Genomic DNA, 19,464 nt, shown 5'->3' on the forward strand with positions numbered 1-19,464 from the left:
TTAAGCTCGCCCGAGCCAACCTCCCTTCTTTCCGCCACAGGGACGCCCAAAGGTCGCGCCTTTCCTACCGAGCTTCCGAAAGCAAAGCGATGCCATCTTGACAGGCAGCTCTCCCCCTACTGCCTGCTGGGTAGCCAACTAACGGGGAGGAGGAACCTGAAACTACAACTCCCATGACGCCCTTCGCCTCCTTGGTGAACGAAGGGCGGTGAAAGGCCGAGGGGAGGGGCGGGTCTTCCCAGACACGTCAGGTGAGGATTACACCGACGCTTCGTTTTTTAGAATGTGAAAGTAGCCAATGAGGGAGAGCGTGTTGGCGGCTCCGATTGGTTAGTGAGGTGTGTTTTTTTTTTCCTCTCGTTCCTTCGTGAGATTGGCACCCGGGACTCTGGCTCCTCCCCCTCCCCCCTGCCACAGGGGGCGGGGAGCAAGGAAGAGAGTCGCAAACAAGAGACGCGTGTCCTCTTGACGGCTGGAGTCAGCATGGCGGAGCCCGGAGAAGGGGGAGAGGTAGAGCCGGCGTCCGAAGCGCTGTTGCTCATGTCCGGCGGCGATGGGGACGGGGATGCAGAGGAGCTCGTGGAAGTGCTGGATCTCGAGCCACCCGGACCGGGTAAGGGAAAAAAAGAGACCGACTGGGGAGGGACCCTGGAAACCAAAGGTTTGACATAAGGCACGAGACTGGAATATGGGCTTTCCCTGTAAGAAATTTGGGGGAGAAAAACTATCCCGGACCTCAGAAAAACTAAGGGCATGAAGTTTTTTTAAAAAAAATTCTTAGAGGGAAAGATGATGATGATTTACAGTGGTCACTATTTAAATTGTGTTCTTATAGAAAGCTTGCCTTCGGATTAGATTACAATTAGAAGAGATAACCAAACAACATAATTGAGATGAAACCGGAAACATTTTTATTAGGAATAAATACTCCCAGGGTTTTATGAAAAAAAAATTACAATATTTAATTATTCATATTATCACAGCAGCAAGAATAATATACGCACAGAATTGGAAAAACAATAACATAACGACCGGTGATAATTTGATTAGAAAAGTTTTGGAATGTGCAGAAATGGATAAACTTACAAAAGAGATGCAAGAAAAAGAGGAAACAGAATATTTTATAGTGTGGGAGAAATGGTACGAATGGCTAGATGAAAGAGATAAAAGGCAAAGAAAGATCAAATAAGGGAGATATAGGAGTAGAAACGTAACAACAAATAAGAGGAAACAGAAAAAATGCAGTTTGTAGAAATGAAATTGTGTACACTGTTATTTATATGTATATATGTAAATAAATCAATATTAGACTTGTATATATAAAGGATACATTGAAATAAGGGAGAAAAAATGGATAAGTAAGAAATGTTTAACCTTTGCGAAACTGTTGGAAAGAAACTATTGTTTAAAGAGTCTTTTTTATTTTTTGAAAAAATGTTTAATAATTTTTTTTTTTTTAAAAGAAACTTTGCCTTTGGAAGTGGTGGGAGCTTCATCACTTGAGACTTTCAAGAAAAGATTGGACTGCCATTTGTCAGAAGTGGTGTAGATGACCTATAAGGTCCAATCCAACTCTGTTAATCTGTTAAAATACTTCCTTTTAAAAGGCACACAGCAAAACAAGTAGTCTTTCAGAAGTGTCCAGATAGGTTGACTCAGGCTCCCATCCTTCCAAGGTCGGTAAAATGAGAACCCAGATTGTTTTGGGGCAATATTCTGACTCTGTAAACCGCTTAGAGAGGGCTAGAAAGCACCGTGAAGTGGTATATAAGTCTTAAGTGCTGTTGCTATTAGTTCGCAAGGAACTTACATTCTAACGTTCTTTGTACTGGAGAGACAAGCAAGGTCTCCTTGAGCGGGTGGGATTTTGGAAGTAGAGCTTGGATATTTCCAAACTGCTTTTTCTCTGTGATCCAGCTGTTTTGACTTGTGTGTGTGTTTTTTTTTTTAAAGTGAAGCAGAGAGCCTGCTCTATTTTCCTCCTTTAGAAGGGTTCATGGAGAGATCAAACGAGTTAGTGAGAGAACAGAGAGATCTGTTACTACATCTGTTTCACATATGAATCTAAGGAAGAAGAGTTGGCTGATGGGTAATTTTAAAACTACCTTTTTTTTTTCTCTCCCTGCAGATGATCTGGCTGATGAAATAGAAGATGTGGATTTAGAAGAAGACTCTGCTTGGGAGGAAGATGAGGGGGTGGAAGAAGGCATGGAGGCCCATGATGACAGTGAGGTTACGTTCTCTAAGCATACAGGTGAGCTATTAAAGGGATAAGGGAAAGGCTTTTTCCCAAATTAAATGTCTTGTCATCTAGCAACTCAGGAGGATTCTGCTCATTGGTTATGAACTGCCAAGGCAGGAGTTGAGCAAGAAGTTTGGGGTGAAAATCTCTCTCCATGAATCAAAAAGATGGATGCTTATATATGAATGTGTATATCAACATATTTTCTATTGCCAATATTTATGACAGCCAAATGCATGCATACAGACACATTCTGTGCTGTCTCTTCAGTCATTTATGCAGTAATCATGGCATGTACAGCATATACACCAAGATTTGATATGTATATATGCAGTATATTGGTCATTGAGCATTAGTCTCTAACACAATTATCCTGGTTGGTGTGAATCACCAACTTGTATCAGTACATATTAATGGACCAACTATTATTTATTGTAATTACTTCCATCCACAGTTTAAGAGAAACCTCTCAGACCAGCTTACAAGAAATATAAACAATTTAAATAGAAGTGCAATAAATATCTTGCAAAACTCAAGGAAAAACAGTCTTCTAGGATTTTTGTCACAGACTAGTTGGTAGTTAACAGCAATTTGATATGCCAGAGAAGAGGGATCTGTGGTGGTTTTCTCTCTACTTTACACAGGACTGTTGGCAATAGTCATCTATAGGTTATAAACCACAAGACTTAAACTAAAATCAAATCATCCGATGGCTTGCTTTAATGTGTAAATCAGGCTACTGGCTAGTTAGTTTGCTCTGGAGCTCCATTTTGGCCATTGAAATCAGGCGGTGGTAATGTGAATTGTGCTGAATTCTATTCTAAGCCCAAAATAAAATATGTCTTAAATGATTATCTATTCCTTGGCAACAAAACATGTGAAATTCCTTATAGAATAGATTAACACTTGAAGAACTATGTTACATTTCTTTGTTGCTCTCCTTAAATGCTCTTGTATCTTTGAAACAAAAAAAAAGGGGGGGGAGCTGGCTCCTATAATATTTTGCTGGGTTTCTATTTGGAGGTTTTCTCAAAGACGAATCCAGTTGTAGCTTTAAACAGATAAGCTAAAGTCTTAAGATAGTATTTCCTGAGAGAGGACCAATGTCCTTTCCCAGTCTCTGGCTTTTATTGATTTGATTGTTCTGAATTCATTGACTACATCTGTTTATGAGGAGATTTCTTCTATTACCATTGTCCCGTTGATTCTCCACAGCTTCAGTTTTCTGTGTCAGCCTTGACCCAAAAACCAACACGCTTGCTGTGACAGGTGGTGAAGATGACAAGGCCTTTGTGTGGCGTGTCAGTGATGGCGAGCTCCTTTTTGAGTGTACAGGTGAGGCGTGCCAAAAGCAGTAATCCCTGCAGACTATTGGCTGGCAACATTGCTTCTAATAAGTCTCATATGATCAAACTTGCAAAAAAGACAGGTAGTGTAAACATATTTCTTGATACCTTTCTTGATCTATGCGCCTTTTGAGTGTGTGGCAAGACATCAAAAAAGCCTTCTCTCATATTTCTAAAATGGCTTCATTAGTCCCCACCCTCATTTTTGCTTTCAGCAATCATGTCACTGACCATAGTAGACCATGTGGAAATGGTGAATTGCCCTGATTTTCCCAGCTTTGTGTTCCCTAAATGTGTGGGGTTACTGCTTTCTCAGCTTTGTACAGGTAGTCCTCGACTTATGTTCATTTAGTGACCGTTCAAAGCTACAACAGCATTGAAAAAAGTGACTTATGACCGTTTTTCATACTTAGAACTATTGCAGCCTCCCCATGGTCACATGATTAAAATTCAGATGCTTGGCAAGTGGTTCATATTTATGATGGTTGCAGTGTCCTGGGGTCATATGATCAGCTTTTCTGACCTTATGACAAGCACAGAGTCACTTAACAACCACGTTACTAACTTAACAAATGCATTCATTTAACAACTGTGGCAGGAAATGTCGTAAAATAGGGCAAACTCACTTAAATGAGGAACAAATTTAGCAACATAAATTTTGGGCTCAATTGTGGTCGTAACTCGAGGACTACCTGCATTCCTAGATGTGTGGGGTTACTGTTTCTATAATTTCCAGAAATCCTGGCAAGCAGGTGTCGAGCCTGAAGATATGATGACTCTGTATATCTGAAGTGTACACTCTGTGGAAACATAATTATGTGATAGAATAGCTCACAGTGGCCCTATCACATTTGTACATACACATATATACACAGACACTATATGTAGTTTATTAGGCTGAAATAGGGTGCTATCAAGAGTAACATGTCCATATTAATATTTTAAGAAGATTATTATTAATTAACATATTAATATTTTAAGAATTAATACTTTAAGAAGTCTACTAGATTGATTCGTACATTTGAATGGCTTCATACAACTCATGAAGCCAAAATTAGCCATATTGTGGCTTAGTGAAATTACTTATTTGTTGCACTTCTATGCTGCCCAACTCTCAATGATGCTGAGTGGTTCACAGCAATCAAAGAAATTACAATAGAACATAAAAAAGATGGCAAATGGATTTTTTTTTTAAATACTTTATTGATTTTTGAAAAAAAGGTTTTTTAAAAAGAAAATATCAAATCTCAGGTAACATCTGAGGCATCGTGCGATTACATATATACATTATATCCACATCAAGTATCTTCAAATCTATCATTATTAGAAATAGACATATCCTTATAGTCTTGTTCTATTATTCCACCATTTGTACCACCTTTCCCATACTGCCTTAAATTTTGAATTCTCATCGTCTTTAAGAACACTAGTTAATTTTGCCATTTCTGCACATTCTAAAATTTTATTTGTTATTGTCATCTCTGGAGGGATTTGTTTATCTTTCCAATATTTTGCGAAGGTTAATCTGGCCGCTGTTATGTATAATTAATTGTATCTTGTCCTTAGAGAGTCCATCTCCCGTCGTTCCTAGTAGAAAAATTTCCGGAGATAATTTTATATCTTCTTCCACTATTTCTCGCAGCCAAGTTCGTATTTTTGTCCAGAACTTTTTTGTCTCCGAGCAGGACCACCACATATGAAAGAAGGTGCCAACCTCCTTTCCACACTTCCAACAAATTCCTAAGGCGCTGGGAAATATTTTTGCTAATCTAGCTGGGGCTAGATACCATCTGTGAAATATTTTGTAGTGGTTCTCCCTGTAAGTTGCTGATTTAGTAAAATTATAGTTTCTATTCCAAGCCTCCTCCCAGTCGTTGAAATTTAGTCTGTGGCCAATATTTTTTTCCCAAATGCTTAGTTGATTCCTGACTATCCCTTCTGCTCTGTCTTCGCCTAATAAGAGGTTATAAAATCTGGCTAGCATTTTCTTTTCAATCCCCAACATAATTTTGTCTAAATTGTTGTACTTCATCTCTATACCAAATTGATCCCTATCTTTTTGATATCTAGAACTTATCTGCATGTAGCTCCACCAGTCCAAATTAAAACCTTGATTACTTAGTGTTTCTCGTGATCTAAGAATACCATTTTCATCTAATATGTCTTTGTAGGTGCTGTGAGTGGTTCACAGCAATCAAAGAAATTACAATAGAACATAGAACAGAACATAAAAAAGATGGCAAATGAGATGAAGTGAGGGTCTCACTGTCCCTTGCTGAAAAACTGGCAAAAGAGCCAAGTCTTTACAGCTCTTCTAAACATGAGCAGAGTGGGGGCCATCCAGATCTTGAGGGAACCTCATTCCAGGCACTGCTACAGAGAAGGCACAATCCTGGGGTTCTAAGGGATGTCGTTTAATTGAAGTAAAGCGGTATATGCTATTTATTACCTTATTTTACTATGGACTACAGTTTTTTCAGTGTTATTTGCCTGATATTACAAGTGTGTCTGATGAAGGAAGGCAATTGGTTTGAGGCTTCAGATAGAAAACCTGTAGAGAAGAGGGGCATGCCTAAAATTTCCAGAGAAATTTTTGACACAGGTAAAATAAAATTTCAGTCAAATATTTTTTTGGTCCTGCTTTGGCTACAGTCTTATTTAGCACAGGAGCAAATGCCATTCAATAAAATAGGTTTCACTTATTGAAAGCAGGGAAAGAACATAAAGCTCATCTTCATTCAGCTTTGTTTCTCATGGCCAACCAGATGTCTCTGCAATGATCACAAGCAGGAAACATCTATTTCAGCCATTGTTCCCCTACTTTCCCTCCAAAAGTAGTATTGAATCTCCAAGACTGATGGCATGTGATAGACCTGTCCGCATTGAATTTATCTAATCCCGCTTTAAAGCCATCCAGGTTTATATTTTTAGCCGACATAGAAAGTATGATAGTCATTGATGGACTAAGGAGACACCAGCTGGACATTCTCGAATTGTGGGACGAGAAATAGTAACGCTAACGCTTAAATTTTGTCCTGATTCACCTCACTTTTGCAGCCATTTGCCGTGCAAATCTGTCTTCCACCTTTTGGTATCTCTAAGACCTGTCTGCTCCAAAACATGATCATTTTCTTTTCACTGTCTCTAGGTCACAAAGATTCTGTCACTTGTGTTGGTTTTAGTTATGACTCCACTTTCGTGGCCACGGGTGACATGGGTGGATTCATTAAAGTCTGGAGAGTCGATGCCAAAGAAGAGATTTGGTCTTTTGAAGTGGGTGACTTGGAGGTGAGTCCGTGAGTGCCATGGCAAAAGCTTTGCCTGAAAAACTGATTTTCCCAATGAAAAGCGAAGCAAACATAATAAACTACGGTGGCATTACCCTTAGGAGAGGGTAATTCACAAGCCACTTGCGGCCTAATAGTACCTTTTTTGTAACCCACATAGTTTTGTTAGAGTTGTGCCAAAAAAGAAGAATATTTGTAGCTCGAGGTTGAGATGATGGTTCTTTGATGCTCTCTGAGCGCGGTTGTTTTCTTGTAGATGTTTCATGAAATGTCTGCAAGAAAACAACCAAGTTTAGAGTTCACCAAGGACCCCTCGTTTGTTAGAGTGGGTATATTTTATCCTCTTTTTTGCTGGTGGTGGGACTTTAAGGAGTAAAGACAGTGTAAGTCACCTAAAGACATCCAAAATACCCTTTAGAATCCCCCAATATCCCTTCCCCGTGGAGAGATACTTCAGGGACAGAATAAATGCCTAAACTTCTGCAGTTCTTAAGATCCCAATTCCACTCTTAAAACCTCTCCAAAGCTGAAAGTAATGTTTTAAACGTCCCAAGTATTTGTCCCCTCCTACACTTGTGAGATGAGATCATCTCTGCTATGCTCTCTATAGCTCCCAGACAGAGTAGGAAGACAAACATGGTCCAGATTTTTTTTAAAAAGACTGTTTCCGCCTGCCCTGATTAGCTTCCCTTGCAACAAGGGAAAATGCTGGAGAACTTAAAAGGCCATGAAGTAGTGATGTGTTCAAAATCATATTCTTGGTTGAAATTGTGTATTCAAGAAGTTGCTGCTGTATGCGATTTTCCCCTTATTGAAGAAGATCGCTTTCCTTTCATGATTTTCGGGAAATATAAAATGTGGCCTTTTCAGAATTGGATGAGATCAGTCGTTCCAAAGAAAATTGTCACTACAAGTGAGGCAAGGAACAAGGGATGAGCATGTTACCTCTGCATCTACCACCTCCACCATCCTGTGGAGCTTTCCATGCAGTTTAGAAACCTGACTTATTTCAAGCCTCTTTCTACTTTACTTTACTTTACTTTACTTTATTTTGGATTTATATACCGCCCTACTCCCGAAGGACTCAGGGCGGTGAACAGCCAAAAGATAAAACACACATAATACAAAATTTAAAAACAATGTAAAAACACATTAAATAATTTGGCCCAAACAATTTAAAACACCCCTATTATTTTAAAACAAATTTAAAATTAACAATTAAAAAGGAGGTTAGGCCAGGCCAGCCTGTTGAAATAAAAAGGTCTTAAGGGCACGGCGGAAAGTGCGTAAGTCCGGGATCCTCCGTATCTCCAGGGGGAGCTCATTCCAGATGGCAGGTGCCCCCACAGAGAAGGCTCTCCCCCTGGGGGCCGCCAGTCGACACTGTTTGGCCGATGGCACCCTGAGGAGCCCCCCTCTATGGGAGCGTACTGGCCAGTGAGAGGCTACTGGTGGCAGAAGGCGGTCTTGTAAGTACCCGGGTCCTAAACCATGGAGCGCTCTAAAGGTGGTAACCAAGACCTTGAAGTGCACCCGGAAGACCATCGGGAGCCACTGCAACTCGTGCAGGAGAAGTGTTACATGGGAATGCCACGTCGCTCCCATAACCACCCGTGCGGCCGCATTCTGGACCAGTTGGAGTGCTCCTCAAGGGGAGCCCCATGTAGAGAGCATTACAGTAGTCCAGGCGGGAAGTGATGAGGGCATGAGTGACCGTGCGTAAGGAGTCCCAATCCAGAAAGGGACACAACTGGCAAATCAGGCGGACCTGATAGAAAGTCCTCCCGGCCACAGCCGTCAAATGCTCTTCTAAAGACAACAGTGAATCCAGGAGGACACCCAAGTTGTGATCCCTCTCCGTGGGGGCCAACGACTCGCCCCCAATAGTCAGTGATGGCACCAACTATATCGGGACGCCGGAAACCACAGCCACTCGGTCTTGGATGGATTGAGCCTAAATCTATTTCTCCCCATCCAGATCCGCACAGCCTCCAGGCACTGGGACATCACTTCCAGGGCATCATTGGGGTGGTCCGGGGTGAGATGTACAGCTGAGTATCATCAGCGTACTGATGGTACTTCACCCCAAAACCACGGATGATCTCACTCAGTCGCTAAATGGCTCTTCGTAATAAACTGTATCTTTCAGATATTATTTAGTCTAAATGCATTAGAATAACCTTGTATGATTATGAGCTTCCTGGGTGATCTTTAGGAAGCCTGTAACTCTTTAAGATGCTATTTAAATTCCAGATATTAAACTTTTTACAGATACGCTTAGGTTTTAGCTGATAATTTCTCACATTGACAGAGTTCACACTTGGCACTAAGCCATAGTGTTGCTTTGACTTAGCACACATGAATCCAAGCATTACATTTTTTTCAGCATGAAGTGTGACTCTAGCCAATGTAAAGTATTTGAAGTTAAAATAAATCAGGTCATAAGTGAAACAGGCGAAGAATGTGTTGATTGACTGGACAAACAGCCATTTTCTTTCATTTCCCAATCTGTTGCTTGCTTTCTTCTTCCAGTGGACAGAATGGCACCCCCAGTCTCCTGTCCTACTGGCTGGCACAGCTGATGGCAACTGCTGGATGTGGAAGATCCCTAGTGGAGAATGCAAAACCTTTCAAGGGCCAAATTGTCCAGCTACATGTGGCCGTGTCCTTCCTGATGGTGAGGAGTATTGTTTTTGCTGTTAGAATTGCTTCAGGAATGGAACTGCCCCATTGTTTGGTGCTTCCAAACACATCCTCTATTTCATTTCACAACGAGAAACAGCGTTGCGTTGCTTGGAATTTTGGTATGGGATGGGAAGGTCCTTGGGCCTCTTTAAAATTAAATTTTTCTGGGTACCCTAGAAAATGATTAACACAAAAATGCTTCATGCAGGGAGAAGGGCCGTTGTCGGCTATGAAGATGGAACAGTGCGCATTTGGGACCTGAAGCAGGGCAACTCACTACATGTTCTAAAAGGTACAAAACATTACGTGGTAGGAAGCCTTCAGAAGTCATGTCATTGAACCTGAGATACGAAATATCCCTGATCACAGTGCTTTCCGCCATGCCCTCAAAACCCTGATGTTCCAACAGGCGGGGCTAAACATATGAACATGTGAATGTTTTTAAAATGTTATCTAATTTTAGGTTCTATTTAATTGGGCCAAACTATGTTATAATAATAATTTTAATTAGCAATTTTATAATGTTTGTGTATCTATATTTTTCTTGACTGTACACCGCCTTGAGTCCTATGGGAGAAAGGCGGTATAGAAATATAATAAATTAAATAAATAAATAAACCTCCGACTAACTGGAACACAATACCTGTAGCCTGGTCATCTCACCTCTACCTAAAAACTTGGGTGTTTTGCCAGTTTTGGTTGCTTTAGATTTCATGCAAAGTAGGGTCAGCCTCACCAAAAAAAACCCATGTCCCCTTTGGAAATAGGATACAGGTTTTCTGTATCCTATCTCTGATAGGGCGAGTGACTAGTCAGTTAATTATATATTTCATTTTGCAACCAGCTCAGGTTTTCATTTCTGTATAGTTCAGCAGGTTGGAGGTACCAGGAGAGCAACAAAACTTGGCTCTGATAGGGTCAAATTTTCAACTGTAGAAAATTAAATAAATCAGCATTTCTTGTAACTTTGCATCATTAACATGGCATTGTGGTGCTTCTGTTCACAGAAAGCAGGAGTTTGGGAATCAAGATGTTAGCCAAGAAGGCACATGAAAAAGAAAAAGGAACCCTTAACAGGGTCTTTCATTGGATGTGTCTTTTTTAACTTTCCAGGTAATGAGGGGCACCAGGGCCCTTTAACATGTGTGGCCAGCCAGAAGGATGGCAGTCTAATCCTGACAGGTTCTGTTGACTGTCATGCCAAGCTGATAAATTCTGCAACTGGAAAAGTGAGTTCTTCCCTCCCCCTTCCTGTTACTTGTCCAGATCTGCAAAGTATCTGTTTGGTTCATTTAGATAGGATTGTTTAGTAGTGCTGACATTTATACTTTTGTCCCAAGTTTACTTCAAAATTCTAACTTTCTTCTCCATTATTTATCCAATTGTCCTATGAACTCATTTGAAGAGAAGGAAAATGCTCAGATATTTTTTTATTAGGGATTGTACCAGAAATATACAATAGAGAATTGAGATATTTGATGGTGAATGTATTAACAGTGGCTAGAATTGTGTTTGCTAAAAATTGGAAAAATGAGAAAATACCAATGCAAGATGAAGTTATTAAGAAAATTATGGAATGTGCTGAAATGAGCAAATTGACATTTAAAATTAGAGAACAAGAAGATAAACAATATAAGATATGGGATTTATTTTATCAATGGCTAGATAATAAAACATGGAAATGAAACAGAGATGAGACTATTATAACATAAGAACTATAGAAATATACAAAATATAATACAAAGTTATATGACTATGAATCTTATAATACAAATATTTGAAAATAATTTTTATGGAAAGAGGGGAAAGCCAAAGTTGAATGATTTATAAAGATAATTAATAGATTGGTAATATGAAAAATTAGATGATTAGTAGTAATGAATATGGTGAGGAGACAAAAAAGATTTGTAACCAACTGACACACTGTTTGCAATTGTATGGATGATGGATTTATGTTTTATGTTTTGTCTTAAAAAAAAAAATATTTAAAAAAAAAAAAAGAAGAAGTGAAGGAAAATGCTGCTTCAGAGATACCCGATAAACTTCTCTGGCGAGTGGGGATTTGAACTTGGGTTGCCTAGTTCTTGGGCCAGTTTGGTATAGTGGTACCATGCTAGAAACTGGGAGACCTAGAATTCTAGTTCTGCCCTAAACACGAAACCAACAAGGCACCTTTGTGCCAGTTGGTCTCTCTCAAACCACTCCTGAAATTAATGATTTGAAAGCACACACTTTCTCACTGCTGACAAAGTGACTTTGGCATCTGAGAGGAACGGTTCATTATCCCATTTCAAAGCTGGAGAAAAGTTTGCCGTGTAATCAGGCTCACCCATGATTGCCCCACATTTTGTCACTGCAAATAATGTCTGAACAGAAGTTAGTTTTCAGTTCCTATATCTCCAGATCCAAGTTTAGGATGTGGAATTGGAGATAGAAATGAAGTGAAAATTTTTGGCCATAGTCTCAAGCTGCATTTCAGAGTCATGGTGTGTGATAAGAGGCATCTGACTGTGAATGGAGTCCTGATTATAATAACCATTTTGTAAGCTAGAAAGTCCAGCCAGAAATTTGTGGATACCCAGTAAGAATTGGGGTGTAGTTTTCCAGACTTCTGTTTTGCATTCTTGGCTAAGATTATAGGATTGTTGATTTTATTCGATGCAGCATATCTCCAGCCTGTACTTCCAGCAAAGTATCAGTCATAATGTTCTGCTTCTTGAATACACAGAAAAGCCATTATTGGCTGCCTCTTTCCTGCAGGTGGTGTCAGTGTTCAAAGCAGAGAGCAAGCCTGCAGCTGATGATGAGGCAGAATCCAACTCAGTGGAGTCTCTAGGTTTCTGCAATGTGTAAGTACTCAAGGGGAAAGGATATGAGTTTGGTACAGATGTTTGTTTGTTTTTTAGATAGACACAGGGAGTAGGAGTAAATTAATAGTCAATTTGGCCCAGAAAGGCACATTGCTTCTCCGACTTGGCTGATGTTCTATGTCTCCTTCCCAGAACTTCATGATAGCAGATCTGGATATGGACCACAGAGATGAAGGAGATATATATTTTCTGGCATCTTATTTCTTTCTTATTCCAGAAAAAAAATTACTCAATTCATCTTTGGCTTTTAGAAACTCCTGGGAGCTAATCACAATCAGGGAACGGAAGGAACAATTGCCTTAGACCAAGGGTGTCAAATTCGATTTCATTGAGGGCCGCATCAGGGTTGTGTTTGACCTCAGGGGTCTGGAAACCGAGGCCAGGCTGGGCGTGGCCAGCTCGATGTCACTCATCAAGGCTCTGTTTTTGGCTAAGACAGCCTCCTGCAGCCCTCTGCCAGCAAAAATGGAGCACAGGAGGGCCTCACACGGCCTCCTCGAGTTCCATTTTTACTGGCAGATGGTTGCAGGAGGCCATCGTGGCCCAAAACAGAGCCCAGGAGGGCTGTGCACAGCTCTCCCGAGCTTCCTTTTCGCTGGCAGAGGCACCGTGGGCTCCTTCACTGCTTCCAGGGCGGACCCGCGGGCCTTGAGTTTGACAACTCTGCTTTAGACCGTGCTACGAAATCCTCATTGTGTATTGACTTGTATTTGGCATTAACTACATGCTTCAAACCCATTTCCGCTCTTCAGGGCTAGTGTGTTGTTTTGAACCAGCCATCACCAACCTGGCCAAGTCATCTCTAACCATCATCAATCAGACAGCAATTAAAGGAGGATCTTGGGGAAATGATCTATATGGCCTGTAACCAGTTCTGCCCTGGTGCACATCTGCTGATGTTCCTCAAAACCAACATCATACGATATATATCTAAGCTTCCACGAAGGGGGGGATGATGATGTGAACCAACCCAGATAATATTCGTTCCTGATGATCAATGAATGATTCCCACCACCACCACCAAAGAATGAAAGCCAGATGAATTCTTAGTGCCCACCTTGTGTGGATGAGCCCAGGAGTTCTTTAGCAAAGCAAGAGGGACTAATGCTCTGATGATTTATTTAATTATATTACAGGTAGCCTTTGACTTACAACTTTGGACCAGTGTTTATTTAATCTTACTAGAGGTAGCCCTTGTCTTACATCCATTTGTTCAACAACCGTTCAAAGTTACAATTGCACTGAAAGCAGTGACTTATGGGCAGTCCTCACAATTATGACCATCATTAGCATCCCCACAATCACCCGATGAAAATTTGGACTGTTGGCAACCGGCATATATTTACGATGGTTGCAGCGTCCTGCAGTCACGTGATCACCATTTGCGACCTTTCCAGCTGTCTTCTGAGAAGCAAAATCAATGGGGGAAGCTGGATTCGCTTAACAAATGTGCAATTCACTTAACAACTGCAGTGATACAGTTAATCATGGCAAAAACAATCGTGTGTTACAAACAAACAAACATACAGTTAATCATGGCAAAAGCAAGGTCATTTAACAACCACCTTGCTTAGCAATGGAAGGTCTGGTCCCAGTTGCAGTCAGACGTAAGTCAAGGACTACCTATATCAGGGATGGGCAAATGCGGCCCTTTTACAACCTGTGGACTTCAATTCCCAGAATTCAGCTTGGCTGTCTCAGGAATTTTGGGAGTTGAAGTCCACAGGTTGTAAAAGGGCCACATTTGCCCACCCCAATCTATATCTTTCCTACAATACTGTACAAGTTCCAGTAAAAATCCTTCTCTACGGCTTCCTTGTTGCAGGATGCCACTGGCAGCTATTGGCTATTTGGACGGGACCTTGGCTATTTATGACCTTGCCACGCAGACTCTGAGACATAAGTGCCAGCATGAGGTAATGGAGCACATCGTGATCACCAGAGGGCACACTAGAAAGGAACATATTTCCCTGAGGCCTTCTGGCACAGAAGCACACTACCGTTTACAGGCTGCTTCTCATAATTTTCTGGATGCTATTTGAGGTTAATGATCAGGAGGAAGGAACTAGATACGTCTTCCTTCCTTTTTCCAATAGAGAGGAAAGATAATACACATCTGAAAAACGCTGAGGTTTAGGAGGAAAGCTTTGCGTAAACTGCTATAGATCAAGGCATGTTAGCTTCATCAGTTGGCCTGTCTGCCTCTGTCATTTTCCCATTTGTATCATGATTGGGTGCTTTTTGCCTTTGCCAGAAGAGCAAATATTACAAAGACACATTTTGGAATGGCCAGACTTGTAGTTAAGCCCTTTACCTGGTTACATTGAGTAGAATGAACTTCGTGAAGACAAAGGAGCAGGCTGGCAGGGAAAGGATAGCAAGGTCCACCCCTCTACTCTGGGCCATATGAAGAGCAAACAGGCTGCTGGCCAATGCAAATCAGAGGGTGGCATCCATCCTAGGCATAGTGTACACAGGCAAAAGAAATGCATTTCACTCTTGTTTGCCTCTCCCAGCCAGTTCAGTAGAGATATTTGCAAGCTGTTAACTTTTACGGTCAGTTTGTCATATATCTTTGCTTCTATTTGATATGTCTCCCTGTTTTATATAATTAGCATTGCTTTCCCATGCCAGCCTTGTTTTTGGCATGCCCTGTGTTTATAGGCCAGACATTTTGCATATTAGGCAATTATACACATATACACATACTCTCACCACAGCTAGGGAAAGAAACTTCATTCATTTATTTATTCATTCAAGTCTACTTATAGCATAGCACTTAGACTTATATACCACTTTACAGTGCTTTAGAGCCCTCTCTAAGCGGTTTACAGAGTCAGCATATTGCCTCCAACAATCTGGGTCCTCATTTTACCCACCTCGGAAGGATGGGTACAACTTTGAGCCTGGTGAGATTCGAACTGCCAAATTGCAGGCAGCCAGCAGTCAGCAGAAGTAGCCTGCAGTACTGCATTCTAATCACTGTGCCATTGCGGCTTATTTCCATAGTGACTCTTGGTGATTTGCAATTAAATTTCAAAGAAAGCAGTGTATATCAAAAGAAAGAAACACAGCTATCTGGAAAAGAAATCAAAATCAAACACCATCCTAGCCCAAAGCCTGGAAGAACAACCAGATCTTTAACTATTTGCATAAATTCAAACATTGGGAGCAGTATGAATCTCTGAGGGATTATTATTCCATAGAGCAGGAGCCATCAAGGGGGAGACACACTTCCTGGGTCCCCCAAGGTAACACTGTTTAATCAATGGTACCCAAAGCATGCCACTCTAGCCGACTTCATCGATGGGCAGAAACAAATGGAGACAGATAGTCCCTTGTCAGTTCCTGTGTCATGAAGGTCTTAATAGGTAATAATCAACACCTTGAACTCATCCAGAAGGCAATTGATAGCTAGTGCAGGTTACATGAGCATAATAAGGCCTGCCTAATCGTTGTCCACATCTCTGATCTTGGATCAGCTGTAGCTTCAAATTGATCTTCAAGAGCAGCCCTGTGCAGTGTGCATTACAGTAGTCCAATCAAAAGCAAGAGTGATTGCCTGAGAGGCGTCCTAGTCAGGATGGGTGCAACTAGCGTATCCCATAAGCCTGTGCAAAAGCCCTCTTGGGTACAGCTGTCACCTGCTCTTTGAGGTGCATTAATTTCTCATTGGGAATTGCAACCCTTTTAAAGACTAGAGATGGGATGTTCTGGAATCAGACAAAGAAAGCCACTCAGTCCTATCAGAACTGAGCTTAAGTTTGTTCCTCGCCATCCAGGCCCACATGGCTTCTAGGCACTGCGTCAGGATTTCAATAGCATTGGCTGGTTGGTCAGACATGAGGTGTCAAATTGTCTTCAGACTGATTCCAGTCAGATGACCACATCCACCCAAAGCAAACCCTGTAAGATATTGTGGGCAACGTACTGGAAGCCACTGAGAGATCAAGGAGTACTAGGATGAATGCACACTGCCCCCATCCCACCTCCATTACAGGTCATTACCAGGCATGACTAGTGATGTCTCCATACTGTCCTAAAACTCAGTTGAAGCAAGGGTAGCCATCTGCTTTCTCCAGGGTCTTCTGGAGCTGAAGCCCAACCATTCTCTCCACCGCCTAGAAAGGGAAGTTTGGAGACTAGTTGGAAATTTTCTGTGATGATCAGTTTAGGAGTGGGCAATCAAAAGAAAGTATGATGAATTTTCCTGGATTCATGCCAAGAAGATGGGAATGCTCCACTAATGTCTTTTCCATCTCCTTTTACAGTCAGGTATTGTGCAGCTCCTTTGGGAAGAAAGTTCGCCTGTGGTCTACACTTGCAGTCTGGATGGGGCTGTGAGGCTATGGGATGCACGCTCGGGAAAGCTCATTAGTGAATACAGGGGCCACTCGGCTGAAATTTTAGACTTTGCTTTGAACAAGTAAGTACTTCAATTTTAAATTGGAGGATGCTGGTGGAAGGTGCTTGGAAGTGTCATATGGGGATAAAATGGAAGAAGGGATGTAGAAAGCTAAGTTACCTCAAGGTTTAGGTTAAGTAATATTACTCCAGTATATGGGCACTGGAATCTCACACGACAGGTTAGCAGTGTTTCCCAAACTTGACCCTTTGAAGATGTATGGACTTCAACTCCCAGAATTCCTCAACCAGGCATACTATTCCTCAATCAGGCATACTGGCTGGGGAATTCTGGGAGTTGAAGTCCATGCATCTTAAAATAGCCAAGTTTGGGAAACACTGGGTTATGGTTTCAGCAGGGAAATGGGCTCAGATTGAAATGTGTAGCAGGTTGAGATATTTAGGAATTGGGTTGAATGGGAAGAAGAGATCTGCTGTTTTCTGAAGTGATTCTTTTCATAGGTAAAGTAGTTTTCTTCTTTGCAATTCCGTTGGTGGTTCTCATTGTTTATTTTCATGTTAGAATTATATCCCATATTTTCCTAAGGTGGCCATGGCAGTATATACAATGCAGTGTTCCACCCTCCCATTTTCTCCCCACAATAACTATCCTATTACATGCTCAGCTGAGAGAGAATGATTGGCCCAAAGTCACCCAATAAATATATGTGACTGAAGATGCACTAGACTCCAAGTCTTTCTAATGCCAGTCCAACATCTTAATGACTACACTACACAGGGTCTCAGTAACGGCAAGAACAAGGAAATAAAATGGATGATTTGTCAGAATCATTGGTTTAGCACAGGGCTTCCCGAGCTCTTTGACTTTTTGATTTTCAGCTTGTCATTTCTACCATGTGATTCTTTTTTTACCCACACTGGTGTTGTGAAGATTAATTGCATGTCTACTTGGGAATAAGCTCTGCTGAATTCCATTGGATGGATAAGCATAGACAGGATCGAGCTCATACATAACTGTGATTATTGGTCAATGTTTTAAAGGACCTCTCTATTAATGTTTTTGATGAATCTTAGTTGAGGAATTTTTCCTGTTTTTTTCTGGGGCTGATGCTACGTTCCTGCATCTAAGTATTCATTTTTAAAACATACTCATTCCAAGCCTTTTGCTGCATCTTTTAGCTGAAGAGTCTCCTGGCTTAGAAATATTTCCATTAAAATACTGCTTGCCTTGAGATTTACAGTCAAAAAGACAGGATGTGTAAGGAAAGGGAAATTGGATGAAAGAGGAGAAAAATAAGCTGATTATTAAAAAACAGCATTGTTTGTATTATCCACTGGGATGAAAATACTTTGTATAATTTGATAAAAGAGTTGTTGATTGTTGGTAATTGAGACATTCTCTAAACTAGCTGGAGTCTCAGCAGAAATGATAGTGGGAGCCTATTTCTCTTGCCTCCCTCTTAGCATATCTTAATGTTTTATTTGCAGTATCATGATATTTTTTGTCTCTTTCCTTTTGTTCTTTGTTTGATTTAAACATACATATTAAGACATACAGTATATATGTGAACGTATGCGTATTTTAATCATTTCTCTCTCTCTCTCTTTTTTTGGCAGAGATGCTTCACTTGTGGTTACTACTTCTGGTGATCACCAGGCCAAAGTGTTTTGTGTGCAGCAACCTGACCGCTAGCATTTAGGTGACGGGGCACTGCAAGAAAGCGTGGCATGTGACTCACGGCAGATATACCCATGGGACTGTGGCAGGGTGGATGGGATTAGCCTAGTAATATCCTGCAGGGAGGCAACTAAACATTTTATGATCACCCTTATTTTGAAAAGAAAGCTTTGCCACCCTATCCCCAATTGATTGTTGGAGTTTTCTACAAGAGGCTTTTAAGTATTTACATCCCTGGTGCTTCGTACATAAAGCTATGAGAAAACACAAGTGGGTGGGGCCTGGATCAGGATCTGGGCAGTGGTAGGCATTGAAGTGATGTATCTCAGAAGAACCTCTGTACTTCTTCCACGTTCAAAGAGGCCTCCTTGCACATAATTTTTGAAGATATGTTCATGGAGGTCAGAGGTATCGCCTTCTATGTTCCTCCCCTTAAGATGGGGGCAAATGGACTGTTACCCAACCTCTGAAATGACAATAAGGCTCATCCTTCCCTTTGTCATTTTGAGCTTGTGCTTCCCCTTCCAGCAAATCATGTAGATTTGTTCAAAGCCAATCAAATGATGTTCCTGAGATGATGCGCAGGCTTTGGAACTCTGGTGGAGATTGAGCAGATGAGCCTGGACTTGAATACGTGGACCTCTCAGTGACAATAACAAGACAGCTCGTTTTTACGTCGCTAGACGTTATGACAAAATAAAAACAGAAGGCTGTCATCTTGGAGGGTTTGTTTGAATTTGTGGCTTGCCTAGACCATGGTTTCTAGATAGCTACGTCCATCTGGTAACCACAGACCAGCCCATTGTTCTGGAATGGGCAAGAGGGAAGAACATAACAGTGTTGCATTGTCTCATACCAGAAATATTACAAGATATACGGTTGATATTTAAGCGCCTACTCAGCTAGAAAATCAAAAGCTAAGAGTGAAACTTCTTACCTTTGAATGATCAGGGTTTGCTACCGAACTGTCCTTTAAGTTAGTTAGTCTGGG

General features: G+C 41.1%; 1 protein-coding gene across 1 annotated transcript; it reads left to right on the top strand.

Moving 5' to 3' along the window:
- The first annotated feature begins 214 nt into the window (after positions 1–214).
- Positions 215–19,189, top strand: AAMP (angio associated migratory cell protein). Its single transcript, XM_034421695.3, has 11 exons — positions 215–613; positions 2,129–2,254; positions 3,458–3,577; positions 6,737–6,876; positions 9,408–9,552; positions 9,769–9,852; positions 10,674–10,789; positions 12,321–12,409; positions 14,256–14,346; positions 16,702–16,856; positions 18,413–19,189. Exons 1-11 carry the CDS (start codon positions 484–486, stop codon positions 18,486–18,488), a joined length of 1,272 nt encoding a protein of 423 aa, XP_034277586.2. The 5' UTR covers positions 215–483; the 3' UTR covers positions 18,489–19,189.
- The last annotated feature ends 275 nt before the right edge of the window (positions 19,190–19,464 follow it).

The sequence above is a fragment of the Pantherophis guttatus genome, chromosome 1, assembly GCF_059756535.1.
Source record: "Pantherophis guttatus breed Tessera chromosome 1, ASM5975653v1, whole genome shotgun sequence".
Classification (NCBI taxonomy): domain Eukaryota; kingdom Metazoa; phylum Chordata; class Lepidosauria; order Squamata; family Colubridae; genus Pantherophis; species Pantherophis guttatus.

What these genes read in the sequence shown, in the direction of transcription:
- AAMP (XM_034421695.3), top strand. Translation starts at nt 484, where the DNA reads ATGGCGGAGCCCGGAGAAGGGGGAGAGGTAGAGCCGGCGTCCGAAGCG. An exon ending in TTGAAGTGGGTGACTTGGAG is followed by an intron (nt 6,877 to 9,407) that starts GTGAGTCCGTGA and finishes TTCTTCTTCCAG; the next exon opens with TGGACAGAATGGCACCCCCA. An exon ending in TTAGACTTTGCTTTGAACAA is followed by an intron (nt 16,857 to 18,412) that starts GTAAGTACTTCA and finishes TTTTTTTGGCAG; the next exon opens with AGATGCTTCACTTGTGGTTA.